At 43.0% G+C, this 15,961-nt stretch overlaps 1 protein-coding gene across 3 annotated transcripts in view; it reads left to right on the forward strand.

Annotated features, from left to right (window-relative positions):
• The window catches only part of NF2 (NF2, moesin-ezrin-radixin like (MERLIN) tumor suppressor), an 855,245-nt gene that overhangs the window by 283,314 nt on the left and 555,970 nt on the right, over positions 1 to 15,961 (forward strand). For all 3 annotated transcript variants that reach the window (XM_069619277.1, XM_069619276.1, XM_069619278.1), the window contains one exon: positions 12,889 to 12,964. In XM_069619277.1, the coding sequence (XP_069475378.1) occupies positions 12,889 to 12,964 (76 nt within the window). The remainder of the gene's footprint in view (positions 1 to 12,888; positions 12,965 to 15,961) is intronic.

The following is a 15,961-nucleotide window of genomic DNA, read 5'->3' on the forward strand; positions in this document are numbered from 1 at the left end:
CTTCTCTACCCCACTAGCAACAGGAGCAACACTTGTTATCTCGGCAAATGTATCGATCAGTATGATATAAAAGGCTAAAAACGTGCATAGTTTTACAAAGCATTACTGCATGGACACAGCAAAGAGCAGATTCTCAACTGGGAAAGGCAGTACTAAGAAATGGGTTTGTCACTGTTCCGATCACACAACCTCCATAAGGAGATAACCATGCTCGCCAATCTATGCATAGCATTTCAATCTAAATCAGATTCACAAGTTGAAAAGGATATTTTCATAGTTGGAGAGGTTTTCTTGGGGCCTGCTTCTAGGGCCCAGATATATCAACCTACTTATCTTAATAGGCGCTTCCTCTGAGTAATCTTGACTCGCCAGGTGGTAGTATGGCTGAGCAACCAAGGAAAACTATTTGGAGGTTGACCAGTGTTTAAAAGGTGCAGTAAACCCTTTCAATAGTCACACTAAGGAATGATCCACACAGCGTATTTGTGAAAATGTCTATTTCGTAGTTGTGCAAAGAGAGCTACTATTAAGTAGGTAACCTTTTAAGAAATAAGAGATCACCATGGGTTACTCAACAGAGCCACGTAAGTGTTCAAAAATATGACAGGACCTTTGGAGAGACACAGTAGGCTTTAGCAACAGCCCTTCATCCAGGGTGTATTTTTCCCCTTACAGCTCAACTGCAATTGCTGAGTAGTTCTCAATGTTAGTGGCCCGCTGCTTACATATGGGCTATGATGCAGGGTCTGCACAAGCAACCTCTGATGCTGATGGTGTAAGTAACCCCTAAGGAAGTTGAGAGGACCCCGCTGATGAAGGCTAGTGGCTAATGAAGGGTGGCAGTCCCGCAGACTCAGATTGCAGAATGGAGATCTTATGTTTTCAGCAAAGTGCGTCATTTGAAGGCCCAATGTGTGTCTACAGATTGCTAGGCATAACTGGACTACAGGTGGTGTCCATAGGCTACCAAAGATGAAGGCAAGATGAAGAAAAGGACGGTCTTGTTGATAAAGATCCTGTAGAATGGTGTCCCACCTTCGCAGCCCGATGGGTAACAGTTCACCACCAGATAGGCAAGGTCAGCAGGAGGAGACCCCATCCACAAAGAAAACCACAACTATTTTTGATGAAGTCTGAGGACCTCACAGATACTGTCTGGAAGACTGGATATGTCTCAGCAGCTCCCTGAAAAAGATAGCATGGTGATCAGCCACTGCAGGATCACAGGCTGTGGTTTTGAACAAAGGCTGCAATGAAAGTCACTGGATTTCCTCATGCTGGATTCGGAGTTGCATGGCACTGCTTGACGGTTCAAGCAAAAACGAAAGCGTTCAGCAGCAGTACCTGTTCTGCTGGCCCTCTGCTGGACACTGTTTGCCACTTCTGTTCCAGAGGAACACAAAACACCTTGTTAGAAGTGCAGGTCCGACTGACTCCACTGAATCAAGGGGAAAGGAAGCATTGAGGTGTTTTCTTTCTGGCTGCTGGAGAAGCTAAGGCTTGCATCTGTTTTTTAATGTAACAAGATGCTGGGGCAGTAGAGCAGTCACCTTCTCTGGGCTACTCCTCTTTTCTGCTGATGTGGGATCAGAATCCAAGCAGTTGTCAAAACAGTGGAATACAGTGTTTGCCTTTATCCCTAGAAAGAGGTGCATGCTGATCCAAACCTCTAATCAGGCAAGACGTGCTATTGTGATTGCCACATAATAATTTCCCCCGCAGTTGTCAGCAAATCCAGAGGATTTAAACCTATCCAACCGCAGGCACGCCCTTAAAAGCTAAATTTTGAGCTCCTGGCCAGAGCTCATGTCCTCAATGAACCCCTATATGCTCCTTTCCAGTTACCACACAGAACACCCACGTGCAGTTGCCAGCTTAATAAATTTAAACAAAGTAGAACCATCATTTTCGGTGTCGCTCTGGAGCAAGAAAAGCTCCCTGTTTGGTCAAATGGCCACACATTGTGCAGCCACAATATAAGTTTACACGGCCACCAACCAGATCCTGGGCACATTCTGTGTGAGGTTACTAACTCAGTGTTAGGCAGAAACCTGTGCAGTTCCCTCTGGGACCACTGCAAAAGATTTAAGACTACAGGTGTTTGGCAGTAAACCCACTTGGTAGCAGTCTGTACCACACAGATTCACTTGGTAGCTGTGGCTGAGCAGTCAGACTTCCCTCAAGAAGAGTTAGGTAGTATACAGAGTATTCACAATAGGTCAAAAGAACACAGTAGAACAAGTAAACACTGACCAGGGCTTGGTGTGAAAGAGATATAATTATTTATTTAAAACCACATCTAGAAAAACACACAGGCACTAATAGTAAGCAATTCAAAAACACGGTCACTAAAAGATATACACTCCCTTAGAAGAATATTAGACAAGTCTTAAGTAAAGCCCCACTTATTTTCAGACAGCGGTGAGTGCTTAACGTAGATGGCACTCTAATAATTCGTTTTAAAAGGGAGAGAAAAACAGAGAATAAATTGAAACAGATCCCAACACTTTTTCAAGAACACAACAAGAGAGGGAGGCAAAGTAAAACCGCAGGTTTAGAGTCAGTAGGCCGGATCCACTTTAAGAGGATCAAACTAAATGTGTCCAAGGTCACACAGTTGCAGTGCACAAAAGTCTTGAAAAGGTTCAAAAAGAGTTGGACCAAAAGAAAGGGACCAGTTAGAAGGTCAAGGCGGCCAGCCCAGTCCAGAAGGTTAAGGGGTTATTACCTTGTAGCAATCTTTAGAAAGGGAGGCCTGGCGGACACGGTACCTTAAAGTGGTGAGAATACTCCAGCAGGGGCAGTTGTTCCTGGCAGCGGATGCATGTCGGTGCTTCTTCCGGCGGAAGAGAGGATCTCGTCGTGGAGGAAGACAGGAGTCCGTTGCACTGCCAGGGAAGAAACCAGCCGCGGAGTTCTCAGGTAAAAGGAGCGATCCTTTAGTTCGCAGTCCAGTGGTAAGTGGCTATCCGGTTGCCGGGGTGCTTGGCACAGGCAATTTGACCACAAGCCGGTCTGGGGTGCGAAGAGAAGAAGGTAAACTGGTTGTGCCCACCGGTCAGGGGAAGAGGCCTCTCCAGCCGGGAGATCTTCTCTGTTGTCGGGAAGTGGTGAGTCGGTTCCGCAGGGCTCCACCGGTGGTGTCGTTGTGGTAGGTCGGCTCAGCTTCTCCCTCGTCAGATTCTCCGGTCCTGTGGCGACTTCTGAAGTTCCAGTTCCCAAAGCCCTGCTTTTATGCAGCACACCCCCATTCACTCAGCCTAGCTGTCACTCAAACATGCTAAGTGGTGAGCTGGCCGGCTCACCACTTGGGCCAATCACACAAGAGTGCGACTTGAGTTACCAAGGTCACTCAGTCCAGGGTGCCTAAACCCCCTCCCACACCCCCTGTGATACCCAGACAGAGTGGCACCACTTTTGGAGGCTTCTGTGGAGAAGCCCGCCAAAAAGTGGAACAAAGGGCTCGACTTGGGTTGGAGTCACAGAAGAGAACACAAACGCCATTTTGGAATCGAGTCCTGGCAAAAAATACCAACCAGCGAATTAATATTAATTAAATAAACCGGCGGTATGTTCGAGGCTATGAGAATTAAATAATTAAAGTTGGTAGTCTCGAACAATGGGAAAATCCCATAGGGATATATTAGCGGTCGAATATAAAAAGTAGTATCCACTGCCACCAGCCAAAACTCGATGAGGGGGGACGGAGACGTGCCCCCTCGATTAACAGACCCCGGGGCAATCAAATTGCCCCGACCAGTACGTCCACAATATGATGGTTTGTACCGGTTTCTGTTAATAATTTGGGACTAGTAAAGCCAATGGTGACTTTAAATGCCTCGGGAGACAGTAGTCAGTCCCAGGGTATGGAGTCTATGGTGGGGTGTCACTATGACACCCCTGTGTTACTGCACAGAGGGTGCTGTGTAACACACATAGTAAAAACACATGAGACCCTATGGAGTAAAGCCCATAAAACACATGAACAGTCAAAGGAACACCATAAATCATGTCCAAGAGTGGGAGAAAAAGAGTCTCACTCTTGGCAGGAGAAAAAAACAAACTCCAGAAATCCAGCAAAGCTGCTGAGGGACTCACTAGGTTAGGAAATTCAGCCTAAAGAGAGAATTCTCCCTAACACTCAGGAAAGCTTGAGGAGTACCATTGCGGTAGTACAGCCTTGGGGACCATAAGGGCTCCCAAGGAAAATCCAACAATTGAGTTTCATCCCCAGTGGTACGTGAATGGGACTCATTACAGAACAATGTACAGGGTATCCCATAAAACCAGCAAAAGGTTCAGGGGCTACGAAAGTGGGCAAAGGGGAAGTTCTACCTAACACTTGCAGTAATTATATTTTTTGTAGCTTGCATCTGCTTGTCACTTGCTCCCATCAAAACCTCCCAGTCATGAGATACGAGGCAGGGAAAGCAAAAGTGTTAGTGACATTGCTAGTCCCATGTATGCATTATGGGTAAGATGCATATGTTTACCAAGTGATATAAGTTTTTTTACAAGTTACGTTGTATATATTACTCCACCTGTAAGAATATCTATCAAAAGTTAACTTTTTCTTTCAAAATAATAGTTTTATAGAAAAACGGGTGAGAGAAATCAACAAGAAGGGATGATGACTAGCAGCGGCACTGTAGGAGGCATTTGGTCCCTATTACTGCTGTGACCCTGTTGACACCTATAATCGGTTTAGTAAATTAGCAATAATAATCTTGACCAACCACTAGGTGGCACTTTATGCATAGTATGTAAGTAAAACGGACACAATCTGCAAAAATACTATTGCTGTTGAGTAACATACTAGTTATATCTGGGACAGGTCTAGCACGCCCGTGTGTGAACATGTGCCCTATATTATTAGGACTAGCAAAACGTTCCATCCTTTTCTGAGGTGTACACACCATCACAATGTAATACATTGTAAACTACCCAGCCTGTCTCCTAATCCCCTGTCTCCTAATCCAAGGTCCACCCTGCACCTGCGCTTTTGATCTGCACAACCTTCCTAAGCATGTCGAAACCTTGTCCTGTATACATGAAATGGTGTAGGCATGCATACTTTATGCTGTCTTGCAAGCTTGTAAAGGGGTTCACAAAGCATACTGTAGTTTTATCCAGTTTGAATTCTATAGGGCCCAACCATATATAGGCTAGGGAAGTATTGAAGGACCGAAAGTAATGCACCAAAGTGCCTTCTCACTGTGTCGAAGACTGGACACGTCTCAGCAATTCTCTGAAAATATAGCATGATAATGAGCCAAGCTGGGGTCAAGCTGCAGAGAGCATGATGGCACCAAAAACAAACTATTTGCTTTCTGCATTAATATAATGAATTTTGATTCATGTTCAAGGTCATGCTGTTTGTAGAATGTACCAACATAGGAAATAGGTGTTGGGCCTGGTGGCATAGTCCAAACAGCTGAGGCACTTACCCCTGGTAGCTTTGGATCCCTGCTCTGTAAGGGTTATCCGGCTTTCTATCATCTCTAGAATGCAAAATAATGCATCTGGGGGCGGGGCCATCTCTAGAGCAACATGCTTGGCTATAGAACAGTGTGTGAATGAGTGAAAACCTATTTTCACATGACTAAGCAGCACATCTGAAGCACGTCCCTGCTTCTTCCATACAGTTCATCTCCCCAGCTTAGTGCTTTCCTCTCTCTACAACTCAGGTGAAAGGGGTAGGAGACTTTTCTTTTGTTCCAGAATAAAATCTGGTTAATGGTGGAAGTGCAATGAGAGAGGAAAGGAAAACACCATAGAATCTGCAGGTGAACCTTTAGCCATAACTCATTCCAGTCACCACTTTCAAATTATAGTAAGATATGAGCAGGGTCATTATAAAGCGGCAATTTTTTTAAATACATATGTCATCTGAGCCCTTAACTACAATCCTTTCGTCCTCACAGCATTCGCTATTACAACCTTTTGAGAGTCTCTAGCAAGAATATAGTCTTTATATTTTACTGTTTGCTTTACTTTCAATATTTTCCCATCTAATATCCAGGTAAAGTTGGCACTCTAACTTCTGCTACCACTTAAAGCATAATATATTTGTTTTTCTAGAATTTGCTTTCAAACTATTTATAACTGTATATTCTGCAATTTCAGCAGGAGTGTTTGCAGACTGATTCGAGTCCTCTCCATGAGTAGGATATCACCTGCATAGCCGAGCAAAAAACACTGCTCTCTAGAGATCAACAGCACTATAAAAGATGTTAGCTCCAAATATTCCCCCAGATCCGAGATGTACAAATTAAACAGGCAGGGGGCCAAAACGCCCCCCTGTCTGAGCCCTTACGAGGTACAAATTAGATGAGTTACTGCTCCTTTCATATTTTGACTCTAAGCTCTGTCCCAGCATGAATATGAATTTAAAATAAGCTGTTCCGAGAATTTCCAACTCTTTAGCTTAGCCCACAGTCTTGATTGATCCACCATGTCAAACGCCAAGTTAAGATTCACACAAGCCACAACCAGTGGATCTGTCCCTTAACACAGGCCTGCTCTCAAGTAATGCATTAATCACCAAACCATTGACATATGTCCTGATGCCTCTGCTGAACCCGGTCTAGAATTTAGACAGCTTATTGGTTTCCATAATGCATTCCTTCACTTCTTTGAAAATATAGGCTGAAAACACTTTGCTGTCTGGGACCAGAAGAGCAATCGGGCGATAGCTCAATGGACTTTGACGGTCCACTTTCTTATAAATTGGGACAATCGGGGTGGTTTTGCAGGTCTTTTTGCCTTAAAATGATTTTGAATAGCAGAAACAAAATAAGCACCCAAGTTGTTGGATCTGACTTCAGGACCTTAATGCATAAGCCTTTGGGTCCCGGGGAAAATGAATTGGGGGAGTTGTTAATAATTCCTTCAATTATCTCCACTGTGATACTTGTACACCAACAGCTTATTATATAATTCCTTAAAGTGTTCAACCCAACGCTGTTCAGAAATTGGTTTTGCAAAAGTTTCCATGCTAAAAGATGCACTATACTGCACTGACCCAAAGGTTCTTCCCATTACGGTCTAGCACAGCTCTAAGGATGGATACCCCATCCCTTTGTGTCAACAAATATCAACGAGCCCTCAGCCAGTTCCTATATTTCTGACTCTCCTTTTTAATATTCACAATGTTTACTTCCCAAACTGAATTACTTATACGAATATTCCTTTTATAAATGACTTCATTAAATTGGTTTGTATGTGTACCTCATGATTATACTCTATACGCATGGAATACTTATATATGACTTATCACATATTTTTGCATGAGAAAAAAAGGGTACAAACTCTACCGATAATTATTCCAATTTATTACTCAGGCTAGACAAATGCCAGAAACTTGTCATCCTACTAAATTGCTCTTTACTACTTGGACGCCAAGAAATACGAGTTTTGTGCTGATTGATAGACACTTGGTCAGGCAAATTGTGAGGGAGGCTTCAAAATAAATGTAAAATATACTGTTAACATTGCATGATCACTAGCTGCATTTTCCCTCATTTCAAATTAGTTACATTTAAGGAATAAATTGCTGGATAAAGCCACATAATCTATCCTGGAACTAGAGTCCTCCCTTTTCCACGCTGGTGTGCTGGGAATATCCACCACCTGTCTATTATTTCTGATGCTTGTTAATCTGCTTAGAATCACATGGTAACCGTGGAGTATTGCATCTTGTCTTTCGAGCATCGAAAGAGGACGTTGGCATAAGCATTCCGGTAACACTATCCCTAACGTGACGTGTAGTGTACTCAGAAATCCTCACGCGTCGATGTCCCTCAGATAGTTTTTTTCCGCCCAGCTTGCTGGTCACCTTATGTGGAGCTCTATATAAAATTGCAAATTTGTAAAAATCCCGACCTTTGGTAATTTATACATTCGTCCCCTCTTTGCCGATTACTGAACCGCTGCTGAAGACAGAACGGACTTCGACGGCTTGCCTTCCAGTTGACGCTGTCTACCGCATGGCCAGGCCTTCTGGCCGGCCTACACAATAGGGAGAGGCGGTTCTGGGGGTTCCTTTCTTTTAAGAATGTCTTTCCTTCTCCCCTCTCTTTGCCCCTTTGGTATTGTCATCGCTTCTGTTTCCCTGCGCTATGGACAGGACTCCATTTAAATTTTGCCCTTCCTTTAAGGGAAAATTTCTGTGTAAAGACCAGCACCCTCGCTGCAATAAGTGTTTCCCCCTCAAACACGCTGAAGCATCCTGTCGGCACTGTAAGATCTTTCTTCTTAAGACCATAAAGGAGCGTTGTTTAAAATGGTGGGCGGCCTATGCAATGTCGCAGGCCGAGGGTAGCTCCCCCGCCGCCACATCCGCCGAAAGCAGAGGCCCATAGCAATGACCATGGATCCGACACGGATGCCATTGACCTGACAACGGAGCATACTCGCTGCAAGCCGTCCGTCCCCAGCCCCGATAGGCACGATGCAAGTCCTGCATCGTGCCTATCGTGCACTTGTCTTTCAAGAGAGAGCGCTCAGAATCTAAGCACAATTAATTCCAATCACCCTAAATAACAATTTTTCCTTCTTGCAACCTCAATTGATAAGCCTGATATTTCACTGATGGTTTCCAAAAAATCCTGTGATAAGGTGTGTGATGGATGCCAATACACGTTGATAATTAAAATGTGCTTGCAGTGAAGCATAGGTTTAAGGTGAATTTCCTCGTACATAATGCCTCTTAATTCCACCAAGAAATAATTCCCCATTAACCCCACACTACTATCAATTGCAACAAGTAGTCCACCCGATGGATGGCCTCCTTCCCTACACATAGCTGGCTGCACAAAAGCATGCAACCCACCCCACACCAGATGGTCCACAACATATGTTTCCAGTGAATTGAGTATTGGATAAGATCTGAGTTGCTTCACGACTTCAACATCTGTTAGGAGTTTGCCAGAACCTCTGATATTCTATGATATCATAGACGTGTCACTACTCACACAGAGCTGTAGCTTGTCAAAGACCCCCTCTACTCAAATGCGGATCCTCAGACTTGGATAACAGGACCGGTAACCACGTCCAGTCCTTCTGTGTATTGGACACTTCAACATGGGTGTTAAGTAAGCATACCTTTCTCATGTCCCTCCTACTAGATTGGGTAATTTTCAAATTCTTATTCATTATCTAAGCTCCCTTCGTACTCAAAGAATGCACTCTGAAAAGTTCCTCACACTTGTCTGTCCCCCCCCACCCCCAGTTTCATCATACTAGGATGCAGGTCAAAGTCCAAAACACATAACGACTAAACTTCCTCCAAGAACATTGCATACACCGTCCTAGATGGAACTTTAATTACTACAATATCATTTATTTTCTCATCAAAGAAATCTACCAGCTCTGTCTTTAGAGGTAATCCGCCTCAATCCTGTTTTTTTCCTCAAAGATTGCTAATATTTTTGAGCGATTCATTGTCAGTGCAATGGATTGGTTATGGTCCAACACGTATTCCAGGATCAGGAAGGTCGAGGGGTCATTATTTTCAATCAATTTACTTTCCTCCATAACTGGGGCTTTCTGAGACCCCCTTCCTTTATCCATATCCCCATCCCACATAACTAATTTGAGTCAACAGATATTAACGGATCCATTCCACAATATTCACTCCCCACTCCTTGCATGTCACGAATGGGTAAAATACAACCATTTATTGAGAGAAGAATATCACCAAAAGTAACCTTTTTGTTTTTTTAATTTTTTTTATTGAATTTAGCTGAAATTAATCAACTTTTTCAATTCCTTACTGAATACAAAATTAACAAACATATTAAACAACAAAAAACCACATTAATTTAAGACAAAGTAATATAAAGAACAGATCTTGAAATCCATCTAAAGGAAAAAATAATCTTAAAACAACGACACACAAGGAGAAAAAAAATGTACCTAAAACACACCTGTGGTGATATTCTCTTGAAATACAGTCAATAATTTTTCACATAGGATGCAATTAAATTTCTCTCGACATTTCTCTCTGTGAAGTCTTACATAATATTATACATATATCCTTTTAAAAGTCAATATTTACTATAACAGGTTTGCAACTTTTACTCCAATTTTAAAGCATTTAAGAAATTAACTGTGGCTGTTCTAATGCTCATGATATTAGCGGCTATTATTGTAACGCATATGTTTTTTTACTTCATTTGTGCAAAATAGGCCATGTGCTTGGAGAAATGTACTTGTCTCAAATACTTGAGTTCTGTGCAATCTACAATTACATGTTCCAGGGTTTCCTTGGTGGTATGGTTATTACAAAAACAACACCAATTGTTCTCAATGTTAATCCGCTTTCTACGAGCTTGTACGGCACGAGTCGGCCATAGGTTGAACCGATAACATAGAATGGCATTTCTTATTGCAGGGCAGGGGGCTTTACAAAGATAAGGTTCAGTCTCAACACATTTGTTTGGGCCAAACAAGTGAGGGTTAAAAGCTTTGTATTTTAAACAGACAGCTCTTGTGTCAATCCAGTCCATCATGTAGAGTTTTTTCTTTGCTCGGTCTGGATTGAACACAAGAGTATCAATTGAAATGTCAACATTATCCATTACCATTATGATCTTCTTGGACCATCATGTGAAGAAGACATCAAATAACTTGATACGATTGCCAACATAGACTCATTCAGAGCAGAAAGTAAGCATTTCCGAAAAAGACTGCATAATTGCCAGTTATACATGGCCGTTAAAGAGGACAACCCTAACTCATAGCGCATCCGGGGACCTGGGATGCACTGGGGTAAATGAAGAACGGCCTGCCAGAATTTTGCTTCCAATTGATTTAGAACAGTCGGTTGAATTATTGTCTGAGTTTCCAAACCATACAGTGTGGTAGCTACCACATTTTGAGTCCAAAATACAATGGCTGACTTAATAGAGAATTTACCGTACTTGAACAAAATTAGTTTCGACTGACAAATCGCTGATGTTAATTTTTGTTCAATTTTAGACATTTGAGAGCAAGCAGAAGGAAGACCATCAAAGATAAGACCCAGATAGACATAGTTCGGTACATCCTCAATTGTTGTGTTCTTAATTTTCCACTCTAGTTTGTTTCTCCCTGAACCAGTTGGTACATACATAACAAATTGAGTTTTTTTTGCTGTTAACCACCAATTCATTGATACTAAAATAATTGCATAGGGTAGTCAGCAAATTCTGTAATCCAACAGGGGTTTTCGAGATTAGTACAAGATCGTCAGCATACCACAGTGCCTTTACTTCAACACCATTCAGTTTTGGAGCGTCTGCAATTACTTTGTCAAAAATCCATCTGACATCATTGATGAAAAAGTTAGAGAGCTGAAGCAAGGATGCATCCCTGCTTCAGCCCTCATTTAGTTGTTATTGCTGCTGATAACAGGCCCTCAAAATTCAGTCTTATATTTACAGTAGTGTCTGAATGGAGGGCAAAAATAATATCACTTAACGTAGGTGGGCATTCCGCCTTGATACGTTTGTTCATTAGTTTAGATCGAGAAACTGAATCAAAGGCGGAATGTAAATCGACAAAGGCAAAATAAATTGGTTGCTTTGTTATTTGCGCTTGTATTTTGATGGTATTTAAAGTGATCAGGTTTACGGCGGTCCCTAAACCTGCTACAAACCCCGTTTGCTTTGGATCACGTTGATGCACCCTAGCGGTCCAAGTGTTAAAATCTCTTAGAACCAAGCCTGAAAATATTTTTCCAGGAGCATCTAACAAGGCAATTGGGCGGTAACATTTTGGGTCCTTGCAATCTCCTTTTTTATATATTGGAACAATCAAGGAAGAACGCCAGGCCTTGGGTATCTTTCTAGATGCCAAAATATATTGGAAAGTATTGTTAAGAATGGTCGCCCAATGTTGTGAATTTAGTTTGAACATATGGTTCAAAAGCCCATCCGGGCCTGCTGCTCTAGAGGAAGATGATTTATTAATGAAATCTTTAATAATGTCCTCAGAACAGGTTAAATGCCAGCATGGGGTTGATCTATTTATAGTCATCCATATTCTCATCAGCATAGAGTTCAGAGAAATGTGTAAGCCATTGTGCTTCAGTAACTCCATTAATTTGATGATCAACTTGGAAAGTGGAGTTCCATTTGTTTAGTAATGCCCAAACTTGTGCTGACTATTACTTGTAACAGGCTGTCAGAAAAAGTTCACCATCGTTCTGAAAAAGATGAGCTTTTCTAGAACGTACCCAATTACAATATGTGCATTTAGCCGCTTTGATTGCCTTCTCTCATTCTGCCAGCGGCAATTTACGCAAATTTTGCAAATTCCTTCTATGGTCAGTTTTCTTTTGCCAGAAGATCATATTATTTCCATGAGTATGCATATTAGAGGTCTGTTAATACTATGAAGAATGTTTCTAAATGTATCCAGAACATCTACATATGATTCAAACTCATTTGATTTTTGGCTATTCATGATCGAGTCATTCAGCGATGTCAGTTTGTCTTCTGACCATCTGAAACGATTTTTGGCATTATTGACCACTAGCATTTGTTTGTGCCACTTCTGTGATTTGGCAGTTTTCTGGATTAAGGCAGTCCAGTCTTTGTTTTTCCACACATAGAATTATGGCAACTTCCACCAAACACCTGCGCAGTTCTATTAATCTAACTCAATCTTACCACACCATATTTTGGGGCCAGGGAGCAACAAGTAAAACCTACAGAGGGTGCTCCACTAGATGCGATTACGAGACCACCATCAAAATGTATTGGCCATTGTTTAGGCTGGATGATGTTCAGACAAGAACGTTGTCCATTGTTCCCTTCTCTATGGTATTACATATGTTTTCAGATGAGTGAAAGAGAATATCGACATCTACAAACCATACTGTCTGTTCTCTTTCCCTGACAGAGATGAGGCAGAAATGGAGTACCTGAAGATTGCACAGGATACGGAGATGTATGGTGTGAACTACTTTCTTATCCGGGTAAGTGTGGGTAACCACACCAAGTGCATGGGTAAACGATACCAAATAGGAACACAATCAGTAAAATCAGAGTATTGTATACAATCCATCTATATTGCTTTATTAAAATTGCAGGTTGAGAGAAAATGCAAAATAGAAATGGGTCGACAAGCTGAGGCCAAGTTTTTTTAATCATTTTTGCAAATCCATGATAGTTTGAATTTTCTTACTTTTATGTGGCAAATTAATTTGATATAGAGACAGCTACTCCGGAAAAAATGTCTGGTGCAAAAAGTGCACCTTCCAGAAGACAAAAAGGGTAACAGAAATTGAGTCTGTCCATTTTGGTCACCATTCGACTCAGCCAGCACTGCTGCTGACATTTTATTTTTTTGTTGTACATTTTTTAAAATTAGATTTTTATTATTACATTTCCAAAACCTACAGTCATAAAATTGTAAAACTCCCCATACCACCTGTGCCCACCAACCCCCGACTTTCCCAGGGATTCTGCACATCTCGTGTCTCATCACTTTATTCCCAGAATTCGTAGTTTGTGGTCGCAATACGGTTCTCTAAAGTCATCATGCAGGAATTCCGTAACCGCCTCCCATTCCATCGAGAACTAGGCTTGGTGCCCGTGAAGGGAGTATCTGATCCACTCCAGGTACACAAAGTTCCAGAACTTGGCGAGCCAGTCCTGGTCTGTTGTGGGGTCCTTGGCTTAACATTTCTGCGCTATCACCAGCAGGGCTGCTGAAGATAGTATTGCTTAAGCCTTTCGTTTGTACTTCGCCCAGGAATTGTTACTCTGACCACCTATGCAAAGTAAACTTTCCTTTTGGCCTCCGTTCCCCTGTTCCCCAAATAAAATGTGCATGTTGTGATTAATTGCTTTCCCGAATTCCCCCAGTTTTGGGCATCCGCACCATATATGGAGCCAGTCCCCCACTCCGCCACATTCCCGCCAGCATTTCTGGGTTTTTGAAGGGTAAATTTGTCGCAGACGCACCGGGTGCAGTGCCACTGGGTCATTAAGAACTCCCGTATTTGAATGGCTTGAGTGATTTTAGGGGTGATCTGGACACAATTGCTCCCACTCGTTTCCGGAATTGGTTCCCCAAATCACTCTGCCCATTTGGTCTTGGGTTTTAGGTCTACGTTCTGTTCTGCTTCGAGCCCCAGTTTTTATAAACTAGAGATGAGGTGTTGATTCCCGGGTTCTGTGGCCAGGAATTTCTCAAATGGAGTGTGGGGGCGGGTTGCAGCCTCGCGCATGGTTGGGTTCAGTTGCCAGTGTCATAGTTGGAAGTAGGGCATCTTAACGTTCTCCGATAGTCCTAGCTCTAACTTACATTGGGTGAATGGTTTGATGTCTGTACCCTGAAACATGTCTCTGATTTGTGTGCAGCCTGCCTCTTTCCAACATATGAAGGCTCCCTTTTCTAGCCCAGGGGTGAATTGGGGATTACCAAACATAGGTGTGAATGGGCACGGGAAGGTGGTGATCTGCCCGTTTCGCCAGGCTACCCCATGTGGTTTCTATCAGTTTTGTGATTTTGGATATGTGCATATTTCATTGGTGGTCTGTTTTGTGTAGCCAAAGAACCTAGTTCAGGGGGGCGCGTACCACAGCCTTGTCCATTTGGCTCCATCTTTTCTCTGAATTGCTTGCGAACCAATCCCTAATCACCTGTATCTGGGCTTCCCAGCAATACATATGGAAGTTCGGCATGCCTAGCCCACCTTTGTTGACGGGGACCATATTTGTTTTCAGCGCTGTGCAGCGGTTTGTTATTGTTATTTCAAATATAAGGGATTATTAGTTTGTGCAGAGCGTGAAAGAAGCACTCCAGGACTCGGATCGGGAGTGCCTGGAAGATGTAGAGGAGCTTGGGACGAACTACCATTTTGAGAGCATTTATCCGGCCCAGCCAAGATATCGAAAGAGGACCCCATTGATGTAGCTGTTGTGTGAGGAGTGTTAGCAGGGGTAAGTAGTTTGCCTGATAAAGCCCCTGCAATGTCTGTGTGATGGTGACCCCTATGAGCTTAATGCAACCCTGGATTCACCGGACTAGCGACACCTTTTTAACCTGCTGGAGTCTCTCACCTCCTAATGAGAGATTTAATATTTCAGATTTCGTTATTTTTACTTTCAGTCCTGCCACTGCCCTGAACATCTTTATTTCCCATATCGCCTCATGAAGAGATGCCTCTGGGTCTGTGAGGCTGAGGAGCATATCATCTGCGTATGCCATGACTGTATGTGTCTCTTTCCCAAATGGAATCCCCCATATCGATTGATTGGTCCGTAAGACTGTTAGAAATGGCTCCAAATGGATGGCGTATAGGAGCAGGGAGAGGGGGCAGACTTGTTTGGTCCCTCTTTCCAACGTGATCCGTTGGGAGAGGTCTCTGTTAATTAGGAGCCGGGCAGTTGGGTCCCAGTAGCACCACATATTTTGTTGATAAAGCCTGCGCCGAAACCCATCTTCTCTATGGTGTTGGAACAGGAACGACCATTCGACCCTATCGAACTATAGGATTTTCCCTATAATGTGACAGACCCTCCAGATAGTGTCGTGGGTCTGTCTATGTTTAATGAATCCAGCTTGGTCCGGATGGATAAACTGTGGGAGAAGGGTTGCTAGCCTATTGGCAAGGATCTTGGTGTACAGTTTTGCCTCTACATTTATTAGGGCGATAGGCATTGTGGCAAGTCTTTGGCTATTTAGCGGAACAATATAACTTCAGCTTCTTCCATTGTGTGGGTGATGTGACCGGAATCGCCAAAGGGGTTGAATAGTGAGGGCAACCTAGGTGCCAGGGCCTGCTGGTATGTTAATGCTGCTGGTACCAGTCGGGCCCTGGGGCTTTATTAAGGGGTATGCTCCCAATTGCTTGTCCCTCTTCCTCTATCATGATCTCAGCCTCTAATGCTGCTTGGTCCTCTAAGGTAATTTTAGAGAGTGGAAGCGAGCCCAGGTGCACTTTCTGCTGTGCATCTGCAGGTTT

The sequence above is a fragment of the Ambystoma mexicanum genome, chromosome 10 (assembly GCF_040938575.1).
Source record: "Ambystoma mexicanum isolate Mex_15411 chromosome 10, UKY_AmexF1_1, whole genome shotgun sequence".
Classification (NCBI taxonomy): domain Eukaryota; kingdom Metazoa; phylum Chordata; class Amphibia; order Caudata; family Ambystomatidae; genus Ambystoma; species Ambystoma mexicanum.